Genomic DNA, 17,297 nt, shown 5'->3' with positions numbered 1-17,297 from the left:
GTGCCTGACTGGTGCTCTCTGGTCTGGCGCATTGATATTGTGTCACATAGAGTGACTTTGCAGACAGTCAAATCTAATCGATGCGTGTGGAGCTGTTCGGACGGAGACCCATCCCGTCCGAAGGCGATATAAAACTACCTTTCGACTGTGGCTTCAATCCGCCTCGCAACAATCAGATTTCACGTGCTTTGTGATTGTTCAGACTACAAAAGAGCCATCTGGTTTCAATCTGGATGGGCTAAAAATGTGATTTTGGCTGGAAAACAGCCTTAAAGTGAACGTTGAATCGAGCAAATGACTGAGGCATGCCACCAATCGGAGTGCAAGCGTCGATTTGAGAAAGTTCTTGACCTTCGCAGAGGTGAGGCGTGCACCGTTATTGGTTTGAGGAATATCTGTAAATCTTATTACACTTTACAAAGTAATTCCAGAAAGAGGTATCATGTCAGCGACCAGCTTACCTGACGTAGTAGTCGTTCCGGATGAGAAGCAGGTGCTGCAGGATGGACAGGAAGTAGGCCTCAGAGCCCGTGTCTTTCACCATGTTGGATAAGAGATGATACACCTCATTCATGTCAGTAGAGGGGGCGAAGTTAAAGGAAACAATCGAGCAACTGTAATCAGCCTCAATTCACGTATTCCTAACACCTTCTTTCTGAACACCGTTCAAATACACATCTTGATGCATTCTTGTTTTCTTTTCACACCTCCGCTTCCTGACAGGCATCATGGGGCGAAAGCAAACACAGATGCGATTCCTCTTATCAGCTCTCTCCGGGGAACTGAAAACCATGATAAGCGCTAACTTAAAGGAAAGAAGGAAGTATGGAAATAAAGGAATAAAATAACTCCCTCTGGTTTACCTGTCACTCTGATGCTTTCAAAGTCGGAAAAAAATAATTAGACGACGAAAAACTTTGAACATTGCAGGCGAGGACAACGGGGAGAGGGGCTCGTTTGCAGAACAACAATTATGCTGAGAGTCACTTTTGTGATTGAAACTGGCATTCACTGCGCGGCAAAGGGAAGAGAGGGAGGGAAAAAAAAAGAAAAGAGAAACGCAGGTTATTAAATTTGCAGAAGGTATTGATTATGTGTCTTCTGTCAGCCTGCCCCAGAAGGGAGCACTGACGGCTCCGACATCTAAAGCACATCCTTCACATGTCTCAATCTGCAATGCCCTTCGTTCTTCAATCACTCTCCGCGTATGACTCTTACATGTTCACCTCTTTGTACTGCATTCATCGGTTTAATAATTACATATAAACACTAGTCAATATTTGATTTGTGCTCATCAAACTTACATTATTCTTTAGGGACTTAAAGAGCGCGATTGAATACGATGCCAGTGCTATCTAATTGTTTATGCATGGAAAGAAAAAAAAAAGGATTTCCCCTTGGAACTTCATTCTGTTTGGAAAAAAAAAACACAATAAGCTTCTCAAACATGTCTTATAAATGTGCACACAGACAACAAGATGATAATCTGCCATCTCATGGGGATAAAATGTTTCCATTGAAGCAAAGTGATGAAATTATGTTTTTCAGTTTTATGACATGTAGCGCCACATGACAGCACTCTTGCATCTGCTTTAGGAGAAGGAAAATAGCTCTAAAATGACGCCATACGTTGAAACTACTTGCTACGGGGCATATACAGTGCCTGGCGTCGCAAGTATTTACAAAGTAATTGTATTTTTCCTCAAATTTTTCCTCTGATTGTTTTATTAATTAGTTATTGCAAATTGAACCCGCTCACCCTCATGTAATGATGGCAAAATAAAGTGTCAAATCTGCATCAACTATTTATGAAGAACTGCAGTGAAATGTTTGAGGTTGTACAATGTTGAATTCAACCAACCAAAGGGAGGTATATGTAACTGAGGTGTGGCTTTTATTTATTAAAGCAGATGACAATGATTTGAGTCTTGGCATCGATAAGGAATATTTTGAGGAAGAGCAGTACCTTAGCAGAGGTCAATAACATTGGGAGGTTTCTATTTGAGGTGAGGCGCTCATTGATTGAAGTGCATGCCAATTCAAGCATTTAATGAGGCACAGTGTTTATTTGAGTAGAGGCCACTACTTGAGGAAAACAGGCACCTGATCAGAGGTGACCGCGGGGGTGGAGGTGTCTATTTTACATGAGCAGTTTATTCATTCAAATGGATGAGGATCCGGCTATTTAACATGGACAAAGCAACTATTTGAGCGGAGGCCACTATTTGAGAAAGTACATTACCAAAACATTGGTCACACAATGAGAAGATGTTGATCCAGGTGATTAACTGAGGTATGGCATCTATTAGAGTCAAGGTCACCATTTTAGGAACAGCAGTATCTTAGCAAAAGGTGTCGATTTGACTCACTTATAGATAAAAGCTATTGTTTCTGTAAATAAAATTCAAGCTTCCAAAAAAAAAAAAAAAAAAATTGAATAGCATGGTAAAGATTCCACTTTTTTTTTTAAATCAGAGATGAGGATGAACTTCTTTCGTTTATATTTTTTGCGTTGATTCCGAATATGCCCTCTTTTTCTCTTGCACATCAAGATTTTATAACGTGGCTATCCTGTGAAAAACACACACGTTCATTGAAAAAAGGTTTTGTTAATGGTACATCCATGTATCGGACACCCCAATCACGTAATAGAAAAAAAAATGGACATACGTGTTTTTTCACAGTGATGATAATTAAGAAAAAAAACATTAAATGTAATAGAGCAATACATTTAATAATGTTAATGGAATTTGGGTTAGGTTCAGCAATGCCATCTGTATTGTACAAGTTATTACAGGTCAAATTTAAAAATGAAAAAAAAATGTGCTAGAAAAAAAAACAGGTAAAGACTTTTTTTTTTTTTTTTTAAATCAGTGTCAAAAACACATTTCGGAAAACAAAAATGCAATCTTATCAATGGTCAGTGTGTTTTGGGGTTGTCTACTCGGATTATTTGGCCAAATTTATCACCATTTTTGGGAACATGACAATTTAAGGAAAAATCACGACTGACTTCCTGTATTCACACCTATTATGTTGGATCTGGTATTTGACACCTAGTTGTTCTTATTTATTTCCACTGCATCTTGAATTGAAGCAATTTTTGTCGAGAGGCAGTGTTGGGAATAGAGGACCCTCTCAAGTACATATTTCCTAGCCCGTATTAGCTGGATATGAAACCTGGGAGAATTACCAGTCCTGTGAGATTCAATTATGTCCTGGCTAGTGCAACATTGGAGAGGACATAAGAAGGAGCTCAAGACTGGGAAATTATCCAAGTCGCTCTATCTATCACTAAGCTGCAGACATAGACCCAATGCAGAATGCCAATCCATTCAATGACCGCTCTTCTCTCTCGCCAAATAATGAATAAACATGAGTGGCGGTGGCAGTGGGATGTAGGCCAGTTAGCGGTAGGGTCAATCAATCACCATTCCACAGCCTCTTAATATTTATGAATGTCCCGCAGTCACCTCGGTGGCACCGGGACCCGTGCCAGACGCAGACGGGAGAAGCTTGAGCGGGTCAATAATCGTGGAAAAACAAGAAGCACGCTCAGGTAAGAACAAGTACCACCGGCGTGGTGTTATTGTGTAGGCAGAGGGGCTGCCGAGGCATTTAGAATGATACCCTGAAGCACCGCGATCAATACGCCACATTGTCCTTGGAAACAAACATTGGGCCATCTCATTTGTGAACCCGCTCAAGCACATCATTAATCCAAGTGGGCTCCCCAGCCCCCCACCTCCTCACACACACACACACACGCACGCACGCACACACACACGCGCGCGCGCGCACGCACATGTGCGTTTCACCTGAGTGTGTCAACATGAAGCGTCACTCACGGCAGTGCTTTGTGTCAGCAGGACAAGTGTGGGATTTGATGGGATTTGGGGGAAAAAAAGGCTGCGGACATCTGCATAACAATGTCAGGTGTCTGGAATGTCGCCTCTCAGTGCCGCTCATTCATACGTAGCCCCAGAGAAGATTGGTGAATTATTAAACAGCTTGGTGAAGAAGTTTCTGACTTTGGATTGAATTAGTGCCAACTTATTAACTTCCTCATGGACACCATGGGGGGATGGAGGAGGACAGTGACAAACAAAGAGGAGCATTCTCAGTATTTCGGAGCGGCAAACTTTCCTACTATAATTTGAACACTTGTACAATGCAGTAGTGGTCGTAGTAGTGGTGGTGGTAGTCGTAGTCATAGTCATATTGTGGCAGTGCAGTCATTGTTCTTGTCAGTAGTCGTCAAGCAGTGCGTTTCATTAGTAGTAAGAGGAAGAGAAGTAGAGTTGTGGTTAGCCGTCATATGGTTAGTGTGGTCGTAGTCTTGTTGTCAAAATGGTATCATGGTTTTTGTTAAAATAAATACTGTTGTAGTAGTAGTAGCAGTAGTAAAATAAGAAGTATATTTTTGTTGTAGTTAGTAACAGCAGCATACTTGTATGTATTAGGATTCCCGTTGATCCTTGTAGTAGCTATCGTAGTCGTAGCGTAGTTCTTGCTTTTGTTGTTGATAGTGTTGTCGTTCATAGCATTGTGGTTGCAGGAGTCAGAGTCGTAGTCACATTGTTGTACGTAGCGTGTGAATTCACCGAGCTGAGATTTGCTGTTGCCTTGAGTCACCCTGAACACAAAACAAATATAAGACGTAGACGAATGATGAAGTAAAGTGAGGAGGTGGAAGTTGAAGAACAGGAGCACGTTTGCCCAACTGGCAGAAGAGAGGGAGCTTAATATTTTGCACAAGATCCTCAAATCCTTCTCTAATGAAGCAAATCGCCAGGCAACTTCAGTCAATCAAAGTCATCATGTTGACTCATCGCTTTCTGCTACATCAGAACAAGTGGTCATCCACATAATTCACACAGAGGGCCTAAAAGGACAGGACAGAGTGAAAGGATATTCCATCTCGGCCCGAATGTCGTCCAGGCGATGGGAGAGTTCGATGGAGTCCTCCTCCTTGTTTTCATTGAACACCTTGAGCTGGATGTCCAGCTCTTCCGTTTCTTTGAGCTCCTGGAAAGAGTTAGATAAATAGTCAGTGGTTTAAATATTCACCTTTGTCCAAAAATGATAAATGTTAGGTCAGGTGTGTCTAAAATCGGTCCCCAAGGGCCACTGTCCTGCCTGTTTTCCATTTGTCCCTGCTCCAACACACCCGATTCAAATAATGAGCATCGTTCTGCTGCTTCTTCCGAGCTTGCCGATGAATGAGGTGTGTTGCAGAAGGGAGCGATGGAAAACAGGGAGGACGGCGCCCCGCGAGGACCGGAGCTGGACACGCCTGTGTTCGGTGGACCCCGCTGGACTCGATGCCGGCCATTTGTGTCCACATCGCTTCCCTTTTTATCTTTAATCATTTAAACTGTTTCAATGCAAATTGAATGACATTTTGCAAGAGTAGGGATTTTTGTTTGATTTCGTCATTTCCAAAGTCAGTGTTTTAAATATATCACTGACGTCCTGTTCATGTCAAATTCTAACTTTTGTCTTTGTTATATTGAATGCCATGAAAACTCAAATGTTTATTCTTGTCAATTGCGGGTATTCAATTGAATCACAACATTTCGATAAAATCGGATTTATGCGAGACTCATCACTTGAATTGTTATATTATTTTATTTCAATTTGTCATGTTATTTGTTGGACAAGAGGGAAATGTCTGGTAGTATTTTATTTTTTGTAATGAACGAAACTCAACACTGAATGTTACTTTCTGCTGACTGTTGAAAGCAAATTAGCAATATTAGAAATAAAGGTTGTACTGAGAATATTTTTTTTTTCAAAAATAAATCATTTTAGTTGTTTTTCAACCTGTGCTTTGTACGAGCAAAATGGAATTTGGGAGATTAAAAATGATCTTTTATATTAATGACATGAAGTGGTGTTAATTTAAAAATGGAAAGAAAAAATACAAACAAATATTACAATCTTGGTCTGTACGGGACTTGACTCGTGAAATGAAATATTCTGCATGGAGAGAAAATAAACTGCATTCTGATGAATCAAGAATAAATTATTGAGGAATATACATTCATAACCTTCCTGATAAATTGTTAGACTGCAACCCAACTCATCTCCTGAGCTTCTTCACAAGTCAAAGATTCCATTCGGGCTTGAATGTATGCAAAATAACCCAAAGCAATGCCGCCACGTGACATTTTGATAACTCACAGGCAGGATCTTTTTGAGGCCGCATCTTAGGAACTCATTCCTCAGATGTATCCGGAAGTCCAAGTCATCCGGGGAGGTAACCAGCGCGTTGATGAGCTGCATGCAAGCGACCTGGGCATGTTCGGACAAAACCAAGAAAACCATCCCGTTATTCTGGAAACCGATATTTCCTCTGCGATGGATTTGGGGGGTTCAAACCGCTCATGTTGAAAAAGAAAAGAAGCGGTTGATATAAAGTCAAAAGAGGAGAAGACAAGACAAGGTGAGAAGTCTGGATGTGCATTATTGATGGATTTATTGGAAAGGAAAAAGTCTGCATGTGTTGGGTGTGTGCGGGGTTACTTGGAAATCGCTGATCAATTCTAATGAGCGGGAAAGGTATTTTAAGGGAGAAGACCGCGGATAAGACACTTTTCCTTGGACGGCCAATCAATAGTGGGCTTAAGAATTCCCATGGATGCTGCAAGCTGTCTTTGGAAAACCTTGACCTGAACTATTGGCTCGGATATGCTGCTAAGAAGTCAAAACAAATGCTCACGCTGAATTGATCATATTGTCCTTCCGAACGACGTCGTTCGGCAGTCAATGCCGAAAGTTTTTTTTTTTTTTTTTCCCTTCAAACAACCTAATTGTGCATTACTGGGCGGATTCTGTTTTGACAGTTTGACATCAGGGATATCATCAAGTATAATATAATCGTACTGTGCCCGAGCTAAATGTCGTTGAATAAGAATCGGAAGTATTCATTTCATGCGCGGTAATACATTTGTTCACCAACCCTTGTAAATTCTTCATTATTTTATTGGCAATGTTGAAATATGCTGATGTATTTAGGGGAACCCTATTTCAATTAAGAGCATTGACCACACACTACCATAAATAAAATGAACCGCGTCTTCCTCTTTGCATGCAGAAATTTGACACCTTACCGAATCCACTAGCGAGAGAGCACATGAAAGAACCTCAAGCCGAAAAGCTTCACAGAGTTCATGAGAATGAAGAAAGCCACGAAGCTCATGAAAAATTCTGTTTCTTCACCCGCCTATGCACCAAGCTTCAAACTTACCTCAGCCACACGCGGCACCATGCGGTTGGGGCGTTTTGATGGGGAAGATTTGCAGTGCACAGATAAAGAATTAAAACACTGACTTTCCAAACACCGCTATAGTGTTGCCTTTGTGATTTTGAAAGGCAACGTGGTGGATGGCTGCCCACCCATCAAGTGTGAAATTAAACAACTAGTTTGAAGAAACCATTTGTCATTCTCTTTGCCCTCCTGGGTTCCTTCATCCATAACTTGGCAGGTGAAGATCTGCCATTTCCAAGCGGCCCCCCGTCCAAGTTTGATTTTGTGTTGCTGGGTGACAAAGTCTGACTCTCTCTGCATTTTTTCTGCTTAGCCTTTCTCCTCAGATTTCGGGCTGTTTCAGAACAAGGCGCCACTGGGCTGGTCCAAGAGGTAAGTGAACAGCCATCTTTTGGTTGAGACACAGCCACCCCCATGAAAAATGCGGAGCATCACAGGGCGCTGTAATTCTTGATAGCCTTTGTGTAGTTGGAATGAAGAATGTCAGACCTTTTACTCAGACGTGGGGACTGTTTCGTTTTCAACATTTTGAAATTCGGCAAAAAAGACAATATGTCTCCTTCGAAATACAATTTTGCTGGCATACACTGAAAAAAAAGATCCTTCTGATTTATTCAATTCAAACATGTACAAAGGTTGCAAAAGATTAAAATGTGGTAAACCAATGCCATTTCCTCAAGTTTTTCTCAAAAATAAACAAATGATTGGTGTCAGTTTAATACTTTTTTTTTTTTTTTTTGGTGCAACCGAAAATCAACATGTTTTTATTCAGTGTAGAGGTCCAAATTGGTTGGGGAGAGAATTCTATTTACTTTCCAGCGAATCATTTTCATTTATTTAACAATGAGTTTTTTGTCACTAATGTAAATCGTTTAAGTACAAAAGACCACTTTCATCGCAAAAAAGATACATCTCTTCTTTATTCGCTGCATCAGCAGTTTCCTGAAAGAATTCTGCTGCGCTGTCCCTGCTGTTAAAAGAAGTCATTCCATAAATAATTACCCACTTTAGGTATACAGAAACATGCATTCAGCGGGTTCGTTTTTATGATTGTTTATCTTTTTTCCGTCCTTCTGCTGGAGTGGACTTGTAAAACATGAAGGAGAGCACTCTTTTGTTGCACTTTCACACCAAGGTCTTCTGAGACCTTGGGGAGGAAAAAAAATGGGAGAAGATAAAGAAATATTTGTAAAATGTGACAGGAATGAGAAAAGTATAGAGAGAGGAGAGGAAAAAAAAAAAAGGAAGCACCTTGGAAAGAAAAAGGGGGAGCTCAAGGAAGTTAGCGTTTTTAATTAAAGCTGCAGTGGCGACGAAGCTCTGGGCGTCATATTGAATATTACCCAGCAATCACATCTCATCGTGTGCCCGAGGTGATGTGGATGTGAAGACGTCACCGCTGTCATTTTTGTTTCTGCTCTTAAAAATGGTCTCCGTGACAAAATCAAGCTTGAGGGGCTGAAAACAAAATGGTACCAGCTTCTTGCTGCCTTTAAAAAAAAAGCTACAAAAATCAAACATTGGAGGAAGTCCTGACCACTGATGACACTGCATATACAAACAGCCATTGTGTAGCGATGCGACTTTCCTAATTCAAGTCTCCAAACCACATGTATCCGTTTCAATTAATATCCTCCCCAAGTTCCACGTGTTCCTCTCACCGAAGAATAACAGCTTGATTTTTGACAGAGAACTGAAATGAGCTGGGGGGGGGGGGGGGGGGGGGGGGTTCCCCTGATGTGTTCTGCCACTCCCCAGAGGAAGTGTGCCACACACTTTGAAAAACGCTGCTATCTTTCTCACACATGAGTAGCTATTCTTCTGAAGATGTTCCGAATGAATGCAGGTGGTATCAAATAACTGTGTTGTACTAAAATAAATCCTTATCGAGGTCTATATTGTCTGAAACTTCACACCGCTGTCAAAGCTCAGCAAGGTCACGAGTTGTTATGTTCAATCAGAGTGATACAAATTCGCATTCCTTTGGTAGCTTCAATAGTAAAATGCCATTCACATATTCAGAAACTCAGGTGCAAGTGCAGAACCTTGATGACCCTAATATTTAATTCCTCACAGTTTACGATGACCAAGAAATGATTGATTTGCCACTACAACAAAAATCTGATGATCTTTGTCGAGCACACACATATTCATGGGTGTCACACTAATAAATGAATGCACAATCACATCGGATTAGGTCAGCGAGGAATAAACTATCGTTCTTATGGTTTGAAATAAGAAATGGAGAAATGTGTATCACTGCAGCTATTTGGCAACAGCTGCGAGTGTGAATGTGTGCGTAAATGTCCGTAGAAGTTCATATACGGGAATTCTAACCTGAAGCTGTTGGGCATCGTGGTTCTCAAGTCCTTCCACAATTGGAGCAAATCTGTCTTTATTATTCCGCTCGGCAGCAATTGTCATGGCGGCCAGAATCTTATCCAGGCTGGAAGAAAAAAGACCACAGAGAGAAAGGCCGGTGGGTGTCAACAAACACTTTTGTCACCTCACTGACAGGGTATGTCCTCACAATTTTCAGGTCAAAATATATTGATCTCATTTTGAGCGAACCCCCTTTTTAGTTACAAGCAACTCTTGGGCTCACACTTTTGGTTCTCAACTCATTCTGCATTATCTCAATTTGCCCTTTTCAGACTTTTTACACGGACAATTATCCACCCATTATCCGAACCGCTTCATCCTCATGGAATGCGCGTGTGCTTGTGTTGAGTTGTGAGGGCAATTGCGTTGAAGAGGCTTTCTGAGCAGCGCAAAGGTACAACTGATTGCAGTGGACCAGTAGACTAATGTGCAAATAGACTTAATGAGAACCAGAGCGTAATTAGAGAACTCGCAAGAGCTCAAGGCAGCTTGTCTAAACAGAAAGGCGCCCGTTTTCGCCGTAAAACACAAAGAAAGGCACTACTGGAAGTGAATTCACCAAAAATCCACCAGGCTTTAATTGTCATGCTGACATCATTAAAACGACCCCAAAGTAGCTGCTTTCTCAATGAGGGTGACTGACAGTGTTACAAGTGTTGACTAAAGGTGACAAAGGCATGAACAGAGAGGTTAGCGACGCACAAGCAGGCGTTCAGCGTCGCTTTCAAGTCACTTGAAAGGACGCTTCAAAAGAGGCTAGATAGATCTGCTTAAGTTGTCGCGTTCTTTCTCTCGATGCTGTCAGCTAAACACGAGCCGCCGTCACTCCATTGGCTGGCAGCCGAGAGATGACTCAACTCGTGTCGCTGTCACAAGGTAGCTACCATCATGCCAAAGATGAGCCGAACATATCCTCTGTGTGGTCCACAAGAGTAACACTGCATTTCCATCGAAATATACTGAACGCCATCTGCAACAGTGTCAAAGCAATAAGTCTGAATTCAAATCATCTTTTCCAATTGACGGGCTGATGAAACATGGCATAAAGTTATTATAGTTCACAAAAGCCAACCGATTAAATGAATTTAAAATTGAAAAAACATTTCCGTTAACAAATAAAAACCACTGTGCTTGATAGCATGTAAATAATAAAAAAAATTAATGATTCGAACTATAGTTTATGTTTATAAAACTCTATGAAATTATAATTATTGTGAACATTTACTTTGTTTTCATCTTTGGCAATTCATTTTATACATTTATTTACTTTATGTATTTAGGTTGGTATTACTTTATGGACAGACAGAAGAAAGAAGGTCTGACAGTCATTTGGAAATGTGTGACCTTTTTTTTTTCCTTGCACGCGATAGATACAGTTTATCACATACACAAAAATCTTGAAAATCTAAAATAAAGCATTTTCAAATCAATAAAAACCTAAAATAGGCTAAACTAACACACCAACTCTAAAAACTAATTTACACTATTTTTCCATCCATCCATTCTCTGATCCGCCTATCTTCACGAGGGTCACAGGCGTGCTGGAGCCTATCCCAGCTGTCTTCGGGCAGTAGGCGGGGGACACCCTGAACCGGTTGCCAATCGCAGGGCACACATAGACGAACAACGACCATTCATACTCACAATCACACCTACGGATAATTTAGAGTGTTCAATCAGCTTGTCATGCATGTTTTTGGAATATGCGAGGAAACCGGAGTATTCGGAGAAAATCCACGCAAGACACAGGGAGAACAACTCCACAAAAGAAGACCGGAATTGAACCCATGACGTCCGCGCTGTGACGCGGATGCGCTAACCAGGCGAGGACCGTGCTGCCCAAATTAAAAGTCAAAATTAAATGAAAAATAACTACAATGACACTTGAGATCATTCAGGGACATTCTCATTCAACTTCTCTTCTTAACTATTCTGCTGCGAGACATCAGTGTGAAAAGTGTGAAGGCATGAAGCTTGTGTATGCGCTTTAGGCCTCTTTGGAGATACGCGGCATGACGCTGAACTCTGAATTTGTGGGTTTGCCGAGGGGTGTCATTGTTTTTCTGGTCGAGGAAAAAAAAAAAAGCAATTTAAAAGACACAACTCCTTGGCAAACGACAATGAGTCGATCAACACAGTAAAGGCAGTCGACTGCATCATTTGTCCAAAGTGAAGCAGCCGACTCAAATATATTGTGAGCCAATCTGCCAGTGTACTGGTGCAAAAACAGCGGGGTGGGCACTCAGTGGGAGACCACTGAGGCATCTGCAGGTGCTATGTTTTTTTTTTTTTTAATGTGTTTATTTATTTTAACAAGACTGTCCTTCCAGTTTATAATCCCGGAACACTGCAGAGCATGTAAACGCAGCAAAGACCACATATCTTCCTCATATTTGTTTGTCAAATGGGATGATTTTGAAATGGAATTGTGCTCTTTCCTTTTTTACAGTAATTTCCAGAGATGTGTTGAGCTGGGCACACACTAAACAACTTTCACAGTTGTTAGCGTTTAAAAAAAAAAAAAAAAAAAATCTCAATATTACACCATCTGATTTCTGCAGTTTTTTTTTTTTTTAATGAAAACTGAAAGACCACAGATGACACATTTAACGACTGCGGGATCACACACACCATGTGATTTTATCAAAGCAACCGAAGGCAAAACCAAACCCTTGCGAGAGCAACAGTTAACAAGTGTCAACAAACAAGCAAGATAAACAGTGTGCCGCTGCTGTATCTGTTCTGAGAAATCCATTAAAATGAGAAAAAAAAAAGCGGAGGAGACGGTGTTGACAATGTGTAATTGATGTACTGCAGAGGTGACTGAATCAAATACATTTCTTTTTTTGGCGCTATTTCCTTTGTTCCTCCCACTCTTGCAGTTGGATCAGCGCGCGTGTCCTGATGGCCACGTGAATGGTGTAGAACAAAACAAAAAAACAACAAAAAAACCTATATCCCCCATGGTTAGGTCACGTGCCTTGTGGGTGCTGGGCCATATCAATCAGCATTCTTCCAAATTAACTTTTTATTTCGGCGCGTAAGTATCATGAGATCGACAGATGCATCGTCTGCGGTTATTGTGCCTCTAATGCTCAAACGTCAGTTCAGCCGAAAGGTTATGGTTGCAAACATTTTCCGGTTAGAACTCTTGAGAGCAACAAGTGCATCACATGTTTTGGGGATCCATAGTGGCTACTAAGAAAAAGGAACTAAACATGGTGAAACTGTCAAGGCTACAAACCCATTAACTGCTTTGGACAAAACAAAAGCCAGCAGGAGCGAAATCTAATTACCGGTACATGGTTTTTTGTTTGTTTGTTTTTTCGAAAAGGTTGAAACTCTTTTGTGAGCCAAGGTTTTCTTTCGGACAGATTATAGGAAATGGCGTGCGCAGAGAGAGGAGTGTGGTTCAAAGTAAAACATCATCCAACATCAACAACAAAACAGAGGCAATGCATTGAGCACCCGAAGTTCATCATCGTGTCAAACTCCGGAATGTTGTGTCCAGTAGAAAAAGATACTGCATACTAAAAGCGGAGATGTCACTGTGAATGTGGCTTTCCGCTGGCTCTCGTTATGTCGAACTAACCCTTTCACAAAGACAGCACTGGCCTCGAAATTCCACGATGCTCGCCATGACGAGAAACATCTCGTTATCGATAACTTGAGACAGGACGAGCGATCAGGTGATCGGCCTTACATGTTTTCCTCGCCGATGATACAAAAGGCCGACAGGATCTTGACAGTCTCGGTCATCATGCTGGTCTGTTTGGGGTCGATGGATCGCGCCAGTAACAACAGACTGCGCTCATCTCCCAGGATCCTTTGGAGCCCGTACTGTCAGATAGTGAAAGCAAGGAGAAGGATGAAGGGAAAAATATTCCAGTGGGTGCCAATTAAGCGGAGCTTTCATAGATGTCAAATTTTACTCGAGTAAAGCTTCCAGTATGTATGTCTGACCAGAATATATATTTTACATATCTCTTCAAATAACAACTAGGGAAATGGGGTTGGGCATTTATTTCTCGAAAAGTATTCAACGTATGTCATGATTAGAGTGATTGAGTAAAATAATAACCTAACTACCACTAACCCAAAGGAAAGCCCATGATGAATGCATTCAGTTGAGGGCAGAACCACAGGGACAAACACTTTTATGTAACCTTTTTAGTCTTCTCACCACTAAAGGTTTGGGTAACCACCGGTGGGGACTGGGAGCAGGAACATCAATTGGTCACCGAGCCTTGAAATGTGTGCCACTACATGAGAAATGAACAAGACCTTCCCAAAATGTATAATTCGTTGATCTAAGAGCGGAATGGAAATGGTCAAATTAGCTCCTCCAAATTAGCTCCTTCTCTCAACACAGCATCATCCGACAGTGGAATCCAGACCACTGAGTACAATTCAAAAGGAGGACTTTTTTTTAAAGCAAAATAAAGCTGTGCACTAGGCTTTAGGCAAATATATATGTATATATATGAGCAAATCTGCTAAACTGGTGAGAGTTGAGACAATTTTCTTTCGGATCAATTTCCGCCTCCAAAATGTAATGTAAATAAAATGACTCGCATCTTTTCAATTCAAACCAAATCTTACACAAGGACAAAAATGAAACGTGTGCTCCCTATATTATAAGATCATCTTTCTTAGAATGTTATTTCGAATGAATGAATGAAAGACGTTTAGAACATGTTATTGATCCACACAAACCTTGTTATTCATGAAAGCCTTCAAGCACTGAATAAGTTTATGCTGATTCCGTTTATCAATGTTCTCTTGCCTGGAAAAAACAAAAACAAAAAAAGAGAAATTATTCAAAATAGTTTGCTCCTCATCAAAATAAACCGATTTTGTAGTATACTCACTGTTTCTTGTCCAAGAGCTTCTCCAACGCATCCAGAAGAAGTCCAAGACCCTCATGACCAAAGTTATTAACCCAACTGTGAAGGAAGTATAAGAACAGAAAATGTCCAGTCAGTACTTTTGACACAGTCTTGGCATGAAAAGCTCTTTTAATATAGAGAGTGGGTAACATAATATATTAGCTTAACGCTTGAGAAAACAACTCATTCAAACAAATGTCACAGGTTCGAAACACTTGTATAAATGGACTCATGTTGCGGGTTTTAATTCCCGACACGACGCCAGCCGAGCAGCCCAGCCGTGGCCTCCCTGACACTGAATACAGTTTGAATTTAAACGGCACCCATTTGGGAGCGAATGAACACGCATCCATCTTCACTACAGTTCCCATCACTGAGCTGTTTGTATCCAGCCACTCTCGCGGAGTGCCTCCGCGTCCCTGTGCCCAAAATTGAGCAATGCGAGAAAGATAACACTGTAATCGATAACGGATCGCGAGAGGTAATTGCCTATAAACCACAGCATATCGGGAGATGGCAAATGATCCAGTGCAGATGAGCCTGTTTGTCTAAGGAGGCGAGCGGGAGGAGGGATTGTGGTGGTGGGGTAGCGGGGGGTTCGGCCGTGCGGTCACAGCCAGATGATGCCTTTGGCAACGTGTGTTTCCAGGACACCACACTGTCAATAAACAACAAAATCGACGGAGCCATCTCCTGACGTTCATTTCAGATAATCACTTGGAATAACAATTGTTTGGCCATTAAAGCCTTTTGTATTAAGTCGCCATGTCGAGGGAGGGCCTCGACTAAGTTGGGGATGCTGTTGCCTGAGGTGACTGGTTAACTTGCGCTGAGGTATTACTTTGAGCAGTGACTAAATTAGCACGGGCTATAATTTGACACAAAAATCTGCAAATTGCAGCAGGATTGCGTCAAAGAAACACGCATATTCTACTATTTAAATCATGAAACCGCTTTGCTTTTTCTCACAGATTTACATACCATGTAAGAACCAAAACGTAAGTCTCGTTTGGCTATTGCTTGTATTTCACTTGCAATTTCTTTTGTAACTGCAAGTTCTCCATCCGTAGCTACTTCTGTGTCTGACTGTAATCTACTTGTCCAGTTATATACCAGGCTGCTTTTTAATTACACTTTCAATGCTTCCATCCGGCATCTGGCCATAAAAAAAAATATAAAAAATAAAAAATGGCAGCACACAGTGACTCGGTGAAGTGCAGAATAACAACGCAGTTTGGGATCCAGAGGCGAAGGTGGTGAAAGAGAATCAAAGTTCACTTTTTACACACCTTCCCCATGATGATGTGTTATCCATTCTAGGGAGCAAGGCAATGGGACTAAAATCTGTGCAGATAAATGCTGTTTATTAGATGCCATACTTGAATTTACCATCGTAGCAATGCCGGTTGCATTCATTTTCGATTGTGGTTATTATTTGGCAACGTTTCACATTTCCGAAGCAAATGCGGTGACATGAACATGCAAAGAAAACAAGAACTTGACCTTGCAGATATTGTCCGTATCGATACGCTCAATCGTAAAGAACAGCACAACGGTGTTAAGAACGCTATAAAACAGTGTGTGCGCAAAATGATGGCAAGCTAGTTTGTTTTGCTGGAGACAACAATGTGATCCTATGCTGCAGTTCATGATTAAAACAAACATCATCTGCAGTTTTTCTTCAATTCAATTGTATTTATAGAGCACTTTCGAACAGCCATCGCTGCATACAAAGTGCTGTACATGGAGCAATTTAACATATACAATAAACAGTAAAAAAAAATCGGTAACAAAGACGGTAGAAAGCACCGCACAGTAGAACCAAGAAGTCATGCTGAGTCGAATGCCAAAGAATACAAGTGAGTTTTGAGGAGGGTTTTGAAGATGGTCAGCGAGGAGGCTTGCCGAATGTTCAGTGGGAGGTCATTCCAGAGAGAGGGACCAGCAACAGAAAAGGCTTGATCCCCTCTGAGCCTCCGTTTAGTTCTTGGTACTTCTAATAATGTCTGGTCCGCAGACCTGAGGCGCCGGGCAGGCGTGTAGGGGCGGATGAGCTCAGAGAGGTAAGGTGGCGTGAGGTCATTTAGAGATTTGAAAACAAATAAGAGGATCTTGAAAATAACTCTAAAATGTTCTTGAAAGTACATCCTGAATATACTGTTCTGTGAGCAGCAGATTAAAACAACAACAGTATTTGCACAAATGCTCTTCGTTTAGATAAAGTAACTACAGAAGAAATGTATTCACTGCAAGTTGTTGGTGCAACAATAACAACAAATGATACTTCTGCAATGTCCACATGAGAAAGTAGCACAATTCTGTTTATCCATGATTCAAAGTGTCAAGGACGCAGTATGAGCACTCAAATTTTGGTTAGTTTTGATGTTTTATAATTGTTTTCCATCACGTGTTATTTCATCAGCAGTAGGCGGGGAGTCTTTTTTATGGGAAGCATCTATTTCTTCTGTCTTATGTTTCAACTGAAGTCCTTCATTCGTCCTGAGGGAACGCTGACTCGTTCGGTGCCACGGAATGCCAAATGCAAATAGCTTTATGAGTTGTCGCTTGAAACCAAAGACAATCGATGGCTGGTTTAGCAATTTAGCATGTCAAACATGTCGCCATATTCCAGACAAACTATGAATATCAACAATGCACAAGCCAATGTAATGACTCTCCCCCAACTCCTCCGCATTAGTATCTCCCCAACTCCTCCGCATAATCAGCTCACACACCAGCCCAAAATGCGGAAA

The 17,297-nt window shown here is 41.2% G+C and overlaps 1 protein-coding gene across 4 annotated transcripts in view; it reads right to left on the bottom strand.

Annotated features, from left to right (window-relative positions):
* Positions 1-17,297, bottom strand: part of diaph2 (diaphanous-related formin 2) — a 397,003-nt gene that overhangs the window by 263,364 nt on the left and 116,342 nt on the right. For all 4 annotated transcript variants that reach the window (XM_086133318.1, XM_086133344.1, XM_086133327.1 and 1 more), the window contains 7 exons: positions 14,527-14,601; positions 14,372-14,441; positions 13,359-13,495; positions 9,611-9,719; positions 6,187-6,297; positions 4,916-5,028; positions 462-578 (listed from right to left, as the gene is read on the bottom strand). In XM_086133318.1, coding sequence (XP_085989444.1) covers positions 462-578; positions 4,916-5,028; positions 6,187-6,297; positions 9,611-9,719; positions 13,359-13,495; positions 14,372-14,441; positions 14,527-14,601 — 732 coding nt within the window. The remainder of the gene's footprint in view (positions 1-461; positions 579-4,915; positions 5,029-6,186; positions 6,298-9,610; positions 9,720-13,358; positions 13,496-14,371; positions 14,442-14,526; positions 14,602-17,297) is intronic.

The sequence above is a fragment of the Hippocampus guttulatus genome, chromosome 2 (genome assembly GCF_054856545.1).
Source record: "Hippocampus guttulatus isolate MCC_2025c chromosome 2, RoL_Hgut_1.0, whole genome shotgun sequence".
Classification (NCBI taxonomy): domain Eukaryota; kingdom Metazoa; phylum Chordata; class Actinopteri; order Syngnathiformes; family Syngnathidae; genus Hippocampus; species Hippocampus guttulatus.
Note: the sequence above shows the minus strand (reverse complement) of the source record. Positions and strands in the feature narration are given on the sequence as shown.